This window comes from Garra rufa, chromosome 24 (assembly GCF_049309525.1).
Source record: "Garra rufa chromosome 24, GarRuf1.0, whole genome shotgun sequence".
In the NCBI taxonomy this organism is placed as follows: domain Eukaryota; kingdom Metazoa; phylum Chordata; class Actinopteri; order Cypriniformes; family Cyprinidae; genus Garra; species Garra rufa.
Window position 1 is genome coordinate 36,596,049 of NC_133384.1, and position 13,608 is coordinate 36,609,656.

Here is a 13,608-nt window from a genome sequence, read left to right on the forward strand (position 1 = left end):
AAACTAAATCTGCCAGTAGGTGGCGGCAAGTCACTGATTTAATTACTGAATCATATCATTCATTGGATTCGTTCGAATGGCTAATTCATTCAGGAATAAAACTGAATCTTTATTAATGGGAAATTGAGTCATTGACTCACTGGATTTGTTTAAAAACGCTCGTTCATTCATAAACGAAATAACGCTGTGTTTGAGTGGAGATGCGTAACGGCTCAGACTTGTTTCAGACTATTTTTGACGATGAAATAGAGCAAAATCAGGCAATAGTGTTATAGTCAGACAATGTAAGTCACTTAATATTAACTTCTTGCTTATTTAACTGTTGTATTAAATCAATATCTCATTTACAAACTCCCTTAAAAATCATTAAAAGCTGTCACTCATTTTAGTTCATGGCAATCTCACAAAGTTCTATTATAATCAACAAAGCTCTCTACACTGCACAATCAATCTCTTATTTACACTCTCTCTACACTTTGTTTATGAAAGAATTTGTGAGATATGTCCACGATATATTACTCAATGTTGCTCAGTGCAAACACAATGCAGATCAGGTCAGTCACAAATAGTGTTTAATAGTCGCACGCAGTAGTTTTCAGTCACGAATGCACACTGTAGAGCCCTGGTATATGCATGAGCCAAAACTGCTTAATGAACTACACCAGAGCAACAGACAGGACTATTTTAGCTAACCTTAACTCATAGTGTAATAAATGCAGCAGTCATGCTGTTCATCCCTGAGCTCTTGAGGTATTGATGCTAGACAAATATGTCTGGTAGGTTTGCAGTGGCATGTTTTCTCACCTAAATAAAGCGGTGGTGATGTTAGCTGTATGCCTAACGCTGTTCTTCGCTAAGCATTGTTTCATCACTAATGTCACCTGATCTGTCAGCAGCTGTGACATCATTGCATCCCTATGAAATAACACCCTACAGGTCCAATGCCACACATCACACGCTCGTCTGAGACTCTTCTGCCTTCACAACAAAATAGATGCATTTTGATATCAAATATTTGTTTTTAAGATCCAAATTGACAATTCATGCTTGGGATTAATGATTTATAATTTGCGAATAACAGATCTGTCTCAAAATTTCATCTGGTCAATGCAAAAATGGGCAGAAATTTATTTATAAATGTTTGGTTTCCATGCTCCTGTGCTTTATTAATAAAGCTGTTGAGATGTACTTGATATTGTGTTGTTCATCTAGATGACGAATAACTGTAGGTTCCCCGGCGCTGTTTTTAAAGTTATTTTAGAGATGTCAGAAATAGCAGAAAGCGTTGGCCGTCTCTGTGTACAGACGAACAGCGGGGCGTCAGTGTCAAGAAATGAATAACAACTGTAAATATAACTGCAGCCTGCTATCTTTATGCCTTGGATACAGAATGCTAAACTCACGTCTGAAACTCCTCTTAGTTTTCACTTGAGCTGTTCTCACTTTTATTCGAGTATGCATTTGGAATAATATTGTTTCTGAATGAAAGACTGTAATATACTTTTTATTAATTTCTTTGGCAATTTACAGTGTCTCACAGTCATAGCAAGTGGAAATATAAAGGAATTGTGATTTTTTTATTTATTTTTTTTTTTTTTTTTAGGCTTGTAAAAATATTTTTAATGATTAAAAATCAGATAATATTTCCTGTAAAATGATTTTATGCTCTGAAAATGTATTATAATTTTAAATAGTGAATATAATATAAAATACAAAGTTACATTAATTTTATTTCCTCGCATCTCAGATATTTAGTGCTGAATAACTCACTAAATCACAAGTTTGTTGGTTGTTTGAACGCTTTTAAAAATTATAGTGCAACGTAACATTTTAATTATTTATTTTGTTTTCAAATAATATTTGTTTGGACTGGAAATGTCAGTTAGAAAAAACTCAAAAACAATTTTATTTGAATTAAAAATATTGTTATAATATAATATAGTATAATTCTGATTTTAGATAAAGAAATTAGTCATTTTGATTTAATTAAAAACATACTAAATAAATCAAATTTAAAAAATATAGAATTTTTTTTTTTGTTCATTAAGTTGTGAAATTTGTTTAATTTCAATTGCTGCTGCATCATTCAGTATCAGTGATTATAAAAAGTTTAAAAATAAGAAAACTATGATGCAAGACTTATCGGGATTTATTCATGAAACAAAAGAACATTTAATTGCATTGAATTGAATGAGCTTCAAACTTGATTAAATTTAAAATAAAATTAAATTTATTTCTAAAATATTTATGACTGGAAACATCCGTTATAGAAACTCAAAAAGATTTTAATTGAATTAAAAAAATAGTAAATACATTCAAATAAATTATTTATTAATGTTATTATTAAAAAAAATTATTCATTTAAATTTAATTAAAAACAATAAATAAATTAAAAATTGTACATTTTGTAAATATAGAAAAATGTGTCATTTTTGCTAGTCAAGCAAGTAGGCATCGTTTCATTTCAGATGCTGCCACATTATTCAGTATCATTGGTTTAAAAAAGTTTAATTATTAAACCAAATAAACTGGCTTCAAGATGTATTTAAAAGGCAAAAAGTATTTAAAAATTAGAAAAATATGATGCAACACAAGAACATTTGTGACCCTGGACCACAAAACCAGTCATAAGGTCATAATTTTTTTTTTTAACTATATTATCTACATTATCTGAGAGCTGAATAAATAAGATTTCCATTAATGTATGGATTGTTAGGATATGACCATATTTGGCCGAGATACAGCTATTTGAAAAGCAGCAATTTGAGGGTGCAAAAAAATCTAAATATTGAGAAAATCACCTTCAAAGTTGTCCAAATGAAGTTCTTAGCAATGCATATTACTAATCAAAATTATGTTAATTATTAATTAGGTTTTGATACATTTACAGTAGGAAATTTACAAAACATCTTCATGGACCATAATCTTTACCTAATATCCCAATGATTTTTGGCATATAAGAAAAATTGATATTTTTGACCCATTCAATGTATTTTTGGCTATTGCTACAAAAATACCCGTGCTACTTAAGGCTGGTTTTGTAGTGCAGGGTCACATTTTATAATGTAAATAATTTCATAAATCAAATTTTCTTATTGTATTGGATTGAATGAGCATCAAACTGAATTACATTAAAAATAAAATACATTTTAACAAGTTGTACTGGAATTGAACAGAAATATCTGGAATTGAGTATAAATATTGTCATGCATTTGTTAGCTGAACTGATCATTTGTCTTCCTCTCAGAGTAAGGAAGGGGCATTCACGCTGTCTGCTATGACCTCTGGGATACGCCGGAACTGGATTCAAGCCATTCTGAAGAACATGCGGCCCACCGTCGCTCCTGATGTCACACGGTGAGCTTCTACATCACGTTTAATGTGAAAAGAAAAAAAATGAGTGAACATCAAACATTTATACATTGAACTTCACTCTGTGAATTAATTAATTAAGCACACTCTGTATTATAAAGGTTAAATGTGACATTTCTGCACCTCTGTTGACAACAGTTGTTTTTTTAATGGCTACTTTTTAGTTTGTCTGTTCAATGGCAGATGGCAATGATGGTTGCTAGTGGCACAGAAATAACAAATTTCACCTTTAAAGATTCACAACCTTACCTAAACACTTTGTTCTTACCATTTGAGCACATGCCAACTTCCATTTTTCCTCTTGAGTTTTTTTCTTTCTCCTAAATGGTTCGTCAAACTCTGTTTTTTTGTTTATAATTATTTCTCTATTTCTCTTCTGTTCCTAACTTACCTGTATGATTTCTGTTCTTCTGTTTTTCCTGCTCCGGCCACAGGAAAAACGTATCTCTGAAACTTTCAGTTCTTATGCCCAGGTTGGCATTTCCACTTCTTATTCTGACCTGTGTGTGTGTGTGTTTCTGCTGTTATGTCAGAGCTAAACGTAGCGATGTGCTTTCGTAATGTTCTGGCTTCTGTCTGCTATGTCAATAATTCTTGTTCCTGTTCGCCTGTGTTTGCTCTGTTTATGATGGAGCTGTTAATTTATTATTTTTAATGGTTTTATTAGAATTATGGAGATAAATGGAGTAGAAGAGCCTTTGCAGTGTATGCTTGGTTATTTTAGAGTGTTGCACCACCGATATTTTACGGTTGTGGTTAGGGCTGGGCGATAAAACGATAACGATATATATCGCGATAGACAAGAGATCGATATCAATAAAAAATGTGTTCGATAAAACGTTCGATATTTTGTATTCTTCGTCGGCCCGCCCAGCCCCCCTTTAGCGTTCAGTTCATAGCGCCAGATCACAATAGAAGTTAAGGTTATCTTTCCTACAGAACGGGTCCATGTTGTTGTATTAAACAAACTAAATAGCCTTATGTTATTTATCTTATTTACACGACGGCATTTGATTTCTGTCTCTACATGATCGCGCGTTTACAATGTCTCCTCACGGACGGGATCGCGCACTCCATTCATAAAAACGGACTTTACTATAGGGCGGAATGCCGCGGAATTCGTCGATTTTTGGACCAATAAATCAAAAGTTGGTCTGTTAATGAATTCAGATCGCGATATGGACTAGTGTCTGTGAAAACTGAAATGCAAAAAGACCGTTTCAATAAGAATCCTGCGTGTTCCGTTTGCCTCTATATGTATGAATGGAGGAGACGCGTTTTATTTTCACTACACGCATACTGCACACGTGACGCTCCCGCTAATTTTTGGCCTTTGCATCTCACATGAACAGACAAACCCAATAAATACATCTCCAAAGCTGCTGTGAGTGTCACTTTTTGTCAATTTTACCGTTTCATTAGTGAAACTAGCATCATTCATACTGTATTACACACTGAAACTTCAAGGCAACCTGTCAAAATAAAAGTACGGTTTAACATGTAACAGAACAATATTAGTCTTGTATTACTTTGTACAGTATAATGTGTTTATATGTTCACATTTAAATAATTTACATAAAACAATATATATGATAAAAAAAATAAATTAAAGAGTCACCACTTAATTGTTGAAAAAATACTATTATTATTAAACCTTTTTTTAACTGAATATAATTTTTCTTCTATGTATTAATTTTAACAGTAAAGCTGCTGAAACAGTGATTTTGCTTTCATTTGATTATCAGAAAAATTAAAACAAGAATTTCTGGAAAAAAAAAAAAGATTGTAAGGCCCTATTGTTCAAAATGTTGAAAGTTTTGGACTTATTTTTTCACTTAAATAAATATTTTTGTTATTACACAAAGTATAGGCTAAAGTACCGGGAAATAAGTAATGTTGGCTACTGGCAACCAGCAATCTGTGCAGAAATAAATATTATCAGCCAAGTACTTTGCAACAACCTCTGACCTGTGGTCAAGCTGTACTTCTGGGTCATACATTAGCTTGACCATTCACTTCATCGACAATGAATGGGGTTTGAATTGAGGATTAAGAGATAATTAAGTGTATATTGTGACTTTAGACTTATGTTTACATTTTAATTATTTGAGTTTTCCATGGTTGTTGACATTTCTGTCTTAATAACTGAGGGGATTATGATCAGAGGAAGGTTAAGTTTAAAATAAAAATGCTTGAGTGTAATATATTTTTCTCCTGGTCCTTATTTTAAATGGGTCATAAAAATATCAATAATTATCGATATCGACCGATATGAAACACTGATATCGTGATATAGTTTTCAGCCATATCGCCCAGCCCTAGTTGTGGTGTTTGTTTTGTTTTGGGCTTTTAATTTTTGAAGCGTGTTTAATGACTTTAAATTGATTTAATGCACTTAACACGTCCGTCTAATTTGACAGTCCAGCTGTTTCACACCACATGCTAACCAGACACAAGACGATAAAGTGATATGTGTGAAATTCTATCTGAACGAATGGACATTTTATCAGCTTCACACTGGATAGACCTATATTAAACCTCTTAATTGTGGACACAGTTTGTTGTGGACACATACAGTTGACGTCAATATTTTACATACACCTTGCAGAATCTGCAAAATGTTAATTATTTTACCAAAATAAGAGGGATTATACAAAATGCATGTTATTTTTATGTAGTACTGACTTGAATAAGATATTTCAAATAAAATATGTTTACATATTTTCCACAAGAGACAATAGTATTGAATTTATAAAAAAAATACCCTGTTTTATGTTTAGTGATAGTTGTTCATGAGTCCCTTGTTTGTCCTGAACAGTTAAACTGCATGCTGTTCTTTCAGGTCTTCAGTCTTTCAGGTCCCACAGATTCTTTGGTGTTTCAGCATTTTTGTGTATTTTAACCCTTTCCAACAATGACTGTATGAGTTTGAAATTCATCTTTTCACATTGAGGACAACTGAGGGACTCATATGCAACTATTACAGAAGGTTCAAATGCTCCAGATGGAAACACGATGCATTAAGAGTTGGGGGTGAAAACTTTTTGAATTTGAAGATCAGGGTAACTTATATTATCTTCTCGGAAACATGCAAGTATCTTCCAAAGCTTCTGAAGAGCATTACTACAGTAAATGAGAAAAATGTGTTATTTAGGCAAAATAAGACCAATGTACACATTCTGTTCAAAAGTTTACACTCTTGGGTCTTAATGCAATCTGTTTCCTTCTGAAGCATCAGTGAGTGTTTGAACCTTCTGTAATAGTTGTATATGAGTCCCTCAGTTGTCCTCAGTGTGAAAAGGTGGATCCCAAAATCAAGCAGTCATTGTTGGAAAGGGTTCAAATACACAAAAATGCTGAAAAACCAATGAATTTGTAGGACCTAAAGGATTTTTCTGAAGAACAGCAGGCAGTTTAACTGTTCAGAATGAACAAGGGACTCATGAACAACTATCACTAAACAAAAAAAAAAAAAAACAGCTGTGGATCATTCAGGTAACAAAGTCTTTCATGTGAAATATCTTATTCAGGTCAGTACTAAATAAAAAAAAAATAGCATGCATTTTGTATGATCCCTCTTATTTTGGTCAAATAATTAACATTTTGCAGATTCTGCAAGGTGTGTGTAAACTTTTGACTCCAACTGTACTTTTATTTAGACAAAAAAAATCCAGTAATAAAGCCATCCAACTGAAAAACACCAATAATAAGACAAAATTTGTTGTAGTATTTTCCTTAAAAGAAAATTTAGTGCATAAAACTAAACGCAGTTATAACTAGGCTGGTACAGCGCATTTTGATGTTCACAACTCGCCAGTGCCTCTCCATCTCTTGTGATGTTACACCACTTCCTTCTTTAAAGGAGATGAAAAAATAGCGTTGCATCAGTGCCCATTTTTAGAAAGTGCCCTGCAGCGCCGGCACACATGAGTGTTTACCGACATGTTTGACAGTGGTTGAATGCCATGCAGTGGCCAGATGGTTTTCCTCACCCTACTAACCATTAATCAGTCCATCCTGTCTTCAGCGGTTTGGGTATGTGTTTTTAGACAGCTGTGGGACATTTCTTTTCTTTAACTTCTTTAACATCTTAGTACAATTGTGTCCACAAATACAGAATAATTCTGACCTCTATGTGTCTTTGTAATTGATGTATTGATTTAGTATATTGTCGCCTCACAGTTCCCTTCCAGAAGAGCGAACCAGATCAAACCTGGAGCAAAATTACATCCAACCCCCTTCCAATTCTTCGCAGCTGTCTAACAGCTCTGTAGTTGAAGCGAAAAAGCCGCACGAGGACGTCACAGACTCCGCACCTCCTTCCGATCACCGTAAGAGCCGAGTCAACAAGCGCGAGGGACGGTCTAAAACATTCGACTGGTCCGAGTTCCGCCCAGGACAGGAAAACGGGAGTGGGCAACCCTCAATAAAGAGGGCAGACACTTCAGTCATTATCTCATCTTCTCCTTCTTCCACCTCCTCTTCCGCCTCCTCTCCCATTTCGAGCACCTCTTCTCATCAGACGTCATCCTCGATTACTACTACAAGCCATACTGACAAGTTGCCTCAACGAGATGAAGTCGTCATGCAGGAATATATGCACCACAATCAGACTGCACCTACAGTGGTGGAGCCCAAATCAAAGCTCCTCCATAAAGTGCCACAAGAACAGGTGAGAATGGATGTAGAACATGGCAGAGAAGCGCAAGAGGTCAGTAGTCAAAGCACGGCCCGCAGAAACTCAGACGTCCAAGTGGAAATTGAGCAGAGGTGGCATCAGGTAGAAACAACGCCCCTCAGAGAGGAAAAGCAGGTACCGATCACTGGCAGCTCTAATGTTCCTGTTGGAGAAAGAGTCCTTCCGCCAGAGCCGTCCACTGCACTGGAAAAAGAGGTAAGAAACATCAATATTTATTTCTTGCCTCATTTTGGAGACATTGTCAGTTCCACATTTAGCTCTGTTTGCCTTCTCTGATGTCCACAGTTAGGTCAGGCACAAAGAGAGCTGGCAAGACTCCAGCAGCAGAACAGCATCTTACAGGAGCAACTTCAGGATGCACGTGGGAGAGAGCAGAACGCCAGGGAAGGATACGTGCTCCAGGTACACAAACATATAAACTGAACTTAGTCAGAAAGGATACAGAAATCAAAATCTTCTGTAGTTGTTGTGTTTGTGTTTCTTGCTTTTTTGATTTCAATACTAATATAATTTTTTGGGTGTTAATGAAACTCTCAGCATGAGTGGTACTAACTGATCTGCAATGTCTTTCTTTCCCTGGGCTCTGAATGGGTTTTGGTTAAAATGCTTGTAACCAAACCACAAGTTTGCTGAAGATAACAAATGTAAACATCTGACAAGCTTTCGGCTGTGCTTTTCTACTTTCTGTATCTGTTTTTATCTCTTGTCATTCCCTTTTTGCATGGTGGTACCATTCCTCTGTTCTTCGTTTTTCTTTAGTTGCTGGATAATAATCTGTAGTGTTACTTCATTTGTTTCATCCTCCTTTCTTGCGTATTTTTTTCTGAACAGTTCCATTTATATTACCCATCAACACAAGGTTGCATTTTGTAGTTCCACAGCCTCTGTAGATCACTTATTTCCCTTGTTGTTCACATTTTCCCTCATTTTTGAGCACCATACTCTTCATCTTTGATGTCATTTTGAAAAAAGCACAGTGGAAAGCTTGAGTAAGTATGCAGCTTTAGAAATATGTAACTTCAGAAATGTTTCTAGGTTCCCAGCCACAGCCCAAAAGATGTTGAGCATCATGTATGTGGACATAAAAGAGAAGACTTCCTGTTACTAATTGCACTTTGGTCTTAATCTCTTAAAGAGTGAAACGACTGCTGCAAAGCCTTCGTCTGATGCAGCGTCTACCTCGGTTCATCGAGCACCATGGCAGCGCCTCAGCAAGCTGAACCAGGATCTAAAGTCCGAGCTGGATTCCCACCGACGGAAGCAGGATAAGTCAAATCAACAAGTTAGCAGCTTGCGGCGTAGCTATAGCGAAGCGAAAGATATAATAGGACACCATGAGGCAGAGATCGAGGTCTTAGAGGAAAAGCTAACAGCTGCCATGGCGGAGATTGTAGCGAGCGAGCAGGCGGTGGCACGAATGCGTAGCGAGCTGAAAATTGAGCGGGTTCGCTGTCAAGAACGTGAGGAAGAATGGGTCCGAAACGAGACGACGTTGCGGTCGCAGCTGCGAGAGAGCGAGGAACGTCTTCGGCAAGTCGAGGCTAGTTTGCTAGAGAAGAACCAGGAACTGAGAAAGCTTGAGCAGCAGCAAGCTTTGCAGAGAGACCAGCACAAAGAGGTGCAGAGGCTACAGGAAAGACTTGCTGAGGCCACTGGACGTCTGATTTCCTTGGAGGAAGCTCAAACTATGAGAGAGGAGCGGGAGGGGAAAGAGCAGCGAAGCCTAGAGGAGAAACACGAGCGGGAGCGGCAGGGACTGATCCGGAGATTGGCGGAATCTGAAGAGAGGAGGTGTGAAGTTGAAGAGCAACTGCAAGAGGTGCAAGAACAAGTGGATGCACTGCTGAGAGGGAGTGGTGGGATGGAAACTGTGGGACTTAGGGAGGAAGTTCATCGTCTTCAGCAGGAGTTGGAGGCACAGACGGATATGGTGGAAATGCTGCGGGAAAGCGTGAGGAGACTGGAGGAGGAACGTGACCAGCTTACTTGCCGCTGTCAGGAACTGCTCAATCAGATTGCAGAGGCCGACCGAGAGGTAGGAAAGCAACAGGCATGTTTATCGACGGTTGAAACGGACTATCACTCTCTTGAGAGCTCGTATGATCGTGTCTCAGAAGAATTTGCTAGGATAAGTCATGTACTACAAGAGAAGGAAGAGGAGGTGAAGCAGACGAAGGAAATGTATGAGCAGCTAATCAGACAGAAGGAGCAGGACTTGAGCGAGGCCCTCATTAAGATGGCTGCCTTAGGCAGCAGTCTAGAAGAAACAGAACTTTGCTTGCAGCAGAAAGAACAACTTCTTTCTAAAATGGAGCATGAGTATCCAGGACTGGTAGAGTCCAGAAAAGCAGAACAGGAGCTTCAGGCGAAACTGGTTGTTGCAGAGGATCGGATTGCTGAGTTAGAGGAACACCTCAATGCCCTGCGACTTGGATATGCAGATCTCAGAATGCGACGTTGTCGCTCACAGGAAGACCTTCTCGATGGCTTGAAGGAGATGCAACATGATGTTTCCCCATCCTCAAGCACCTCACAAATTCTGCTTGCAAGAAGCAGCTCTGAGACAGAAATGTCCTTGTTAAAACGCCAGAGGATTCGCTTTTCGACCATTCAGTGCCAATCCTATCACCGATCCCAGGGAGCAGACAAGTTTCAGACAGAAAGCACATCTTTGGATCTAACGCAAGATCTGAGCCTAGACCACATGCATGACCTGAGCCTGACCCAAGATATCAGTGTAGTCAGTGACAGTTCATTCCACCAGTGCAGAGATCCAGAGAAGTTCATCTCCATTATTCATGCTCTGGAAACCAAGCTATTGGCCACAGAAGAAAAGCTCAGGCACCTCACAGAGAAGATACGGGATCAGCCCGATCTCTCAGCGATGCACTTGAGCTCCAGAGCTACCATGGAGGACTGCACAACCAAAACCTGTGATGAATTACCATTGGATGAACCCAGTCAGAAATTCCTCAACAAGACTTTTGGCGATCAGGACAGTGATGAATATGAGAAGGCATTGGCACTGGTAGAGTCTTGCACTGAAAGAGTCAGGGAAATTCTCAACAATCAGAAAGAGACCAATTCTGCTGAATCCCTCATTTGTACCCTTGCAGAAGTAGAGAAACGGCTGGTTTGTGCCACCACTTACCTGAGGAAAGGCAGCTCATTCTATGAGTCGTCCCAAATCTTTGGTGCACCAGATGTGTTATCAGTAAAGGAAAGTATAAAGCGGTTTGCAAAAACATTAACCTTTGAGGCCGAGGTTCTGGAAAAGATTGGGTTCTCTCTGCAAGACCTGAACTCTGATATTATGTCGGCCCTGAATACCATTCACAAGGATGCCGAAAACATCAAGAAGAACTGCGACGGCTGTCTCTCAGTTGTTTATGCTGATGTACTTACAAGGAAACTCATGCTGGAGACCATGTTCCTGGCAGAGGTGGACAAGCTTGAGACAAGTAAACTATCAAATAGTGCTTTTTCACAGGATGTCATCAAGAACGCCTGCATTAGTGCTGAGCTTGCCTATTCGCTTCAGAATCTAGCAGTGAATTTCCAGGAAAAATTCGATGAGCTTCAAAAGGACTTGCTCCAGGCGAACAAGACCTTGAAACAAAGGGACATGGCTCTGAAAGATGCAATTAGCGCATCAGAGAGCATGACCCAAAGTGACACCAATCATCTGGCTGACATCGCCCCTCCAGAACTTGTCCCCTACATGGAGCAGATTGAGATTGAGGAAGCTCAGAGTTTAGCGGCAGAGATTGTCCGCAGACATTTAGCAGGGGGCATGCTGTCCCACAGTGCAGAATCCGAATCGCATCTACATACGAGCTGGGAAAATCTCATTGCTGAGCTCAAAAAGCAAGCGAAAGCCCTCCGCAGTCTCTCTCAGGAAATCGAGAGGATCTGCGAGGAAGGAGAAACGGATGCACTTTCTGGACTTGCGGATGCCATCCAGATGAGCTCGTACCACGATGACTCTGGCGCATTTTGTATGCGTGAGGCTTTGATGCAGGCACAGATTGCTTATGTTGCTTGCAGGTTGCGAGCCGGCCACTCGAGGGAACTTTCTCTCTGCCAGGAGACGAGTCGTAACATGGCAGCACTCGTCCAAGAACATGCTGAGAGCGTAGCAGCCATCCAAAGGCACTACCAGAGCTGCTTAGAGAAAGAACATCTTAGCTTCACTGGGACTATCAGCTCCTTGCAGGAGGAGAATGACATGCTTCGAGGAGAGCTATCCTATAAGCTCAGGGAGCTCCAGGAGCAACGGCAGAATCTAAACCAACTGGAAGAGGCATTTTATAAGGAGAAAGAAGAGCTCAAGAGCAGGCATGCAGATGAGGTGGGAAGGGCCAAGCAGGAGCAGATAACCAGAGAGCTCGAACTAATGGAGCGTGCCGCCAACAGCCAACGCAGGTTGGAAACCCTGCTTTTAGAAATGGAAGACGCTGAGTTGAGGCACAAGGAGCAAATCCGAAAACTTGAGCAGGAATTTCAGGGTAAGGTCGAGGATCTAGAACACGCCAACAGAGAGGAGCTTCGCAAGCTACAAGAATGCTACAGCCTGACCATCTCCTCGCTGGAGGAGAGGAGCGAACAAGTGGAGAACAAGGATGAGGAGATGGAGGAAGGGAGTGGATCTGATCAGGTAACATGCAGGGAGTCCCTGCTCCGAATCCAGGAGCTGGAAATGCAGTTGAGCAGCATGAGGGAGGAGCTGGAACAGAAGCCACTGGATGGAGATCTGACCAGCCTGAAGGAGAAGTACCAGCGAGACTTGGACAGTGTCAAGGTTTAACCTTTCACTTTTCGAATTTAGAGTCACGCCCATTCACCACCATAGCACCATGTTTGTAGAACCCTCAGTCGGTTGTTGCTGTTAGTCTGGGTTGCAGTGGTTTTAGTTGATTATTTCGTATTGCACAAGTTTCAGAAACGGTGGACATTTGAAATTACAAATCCACAAATTTATAGGTTTGGATTTTTGAAAAGAATGCTGACCACTGCAACCCTGTAGCCTCATAACCTATGCTGTAGTGCACTTTAGCAGCACTGGGAGTCTTGAGCGCACACAATAATTGGACACGACCATGATTACATTACTGTGTTTACTAAGGACTTCCTCTGTTCAAAAACACCTTGTGTTTTTAGTGTGTTAGCATTAGTGTGAGAGTGCATGAATGCATGTCTCTAGTTAACCCCTATCAATCTTGCTGCTTTCCTTTCACTCCCCTGTGCTAATTTTCATCTCTCATCACATGAGCAAATGTTTAGATATGTGAACACCATAGTTGGCGTAGCTCTGTAGAGATTCGGGCTGGGTAGACATTGGTTTTCTGAATTTCTTCATTTGAACAATTGGATTATATTGATTTAAATGGGTTTTCAGTGAATGCATTAACAGACTCAAAATTGACTTAGTGTGAAAAATGGGCTTTGCTGAGTAAATTCTACACTTTATCCACCATCAAGCTACAGTATGAACTGAATCTGAATCTAAATTGAATCAAATCAGGCAATCAATTGCA

The 13,608-nt window shown here is 39.2% G+C and overlaps 1 protein-coding gene across 3 annotated transcripts in view; it reads left to right on the top strand.

The window, feature by feature from the left end:
* LOC141300060 (uncharacterized) overlaps nt 1-13,608 on the top strand; it is an 80,771-nt gene that overhangs the window by 44,081 nt on the left and 23,082 nt on the right. For 2 of the 3 annotated variants that reach the window (XM_073830359.1, XM_073830360.1), the window contains 5 exons: nt 3,248-3,357; nt 3,807-3,845; nt 7,555-8,266; nt 8,357-8,473; nt 9,207-12,872. In XM_073830359.1, the coding sequence (XP_073686460.1) occupies nt 3,248-3,357; nt 3,807-3,845; nt 7,555-8,266; nt 8,357-8,473; nt 9,207-12,872 (4,644 nt within the window). The remainder of the gene's footprint in view (nt 1-3,247; nt 3,358-3,806; nt 3,846-7,554; nt 8,267-8,356; nt 8,474-9,206; nt 12,873-13,608) is intronic. The other variant, XM_073830361.1, reaches the window with a different exon arrangement.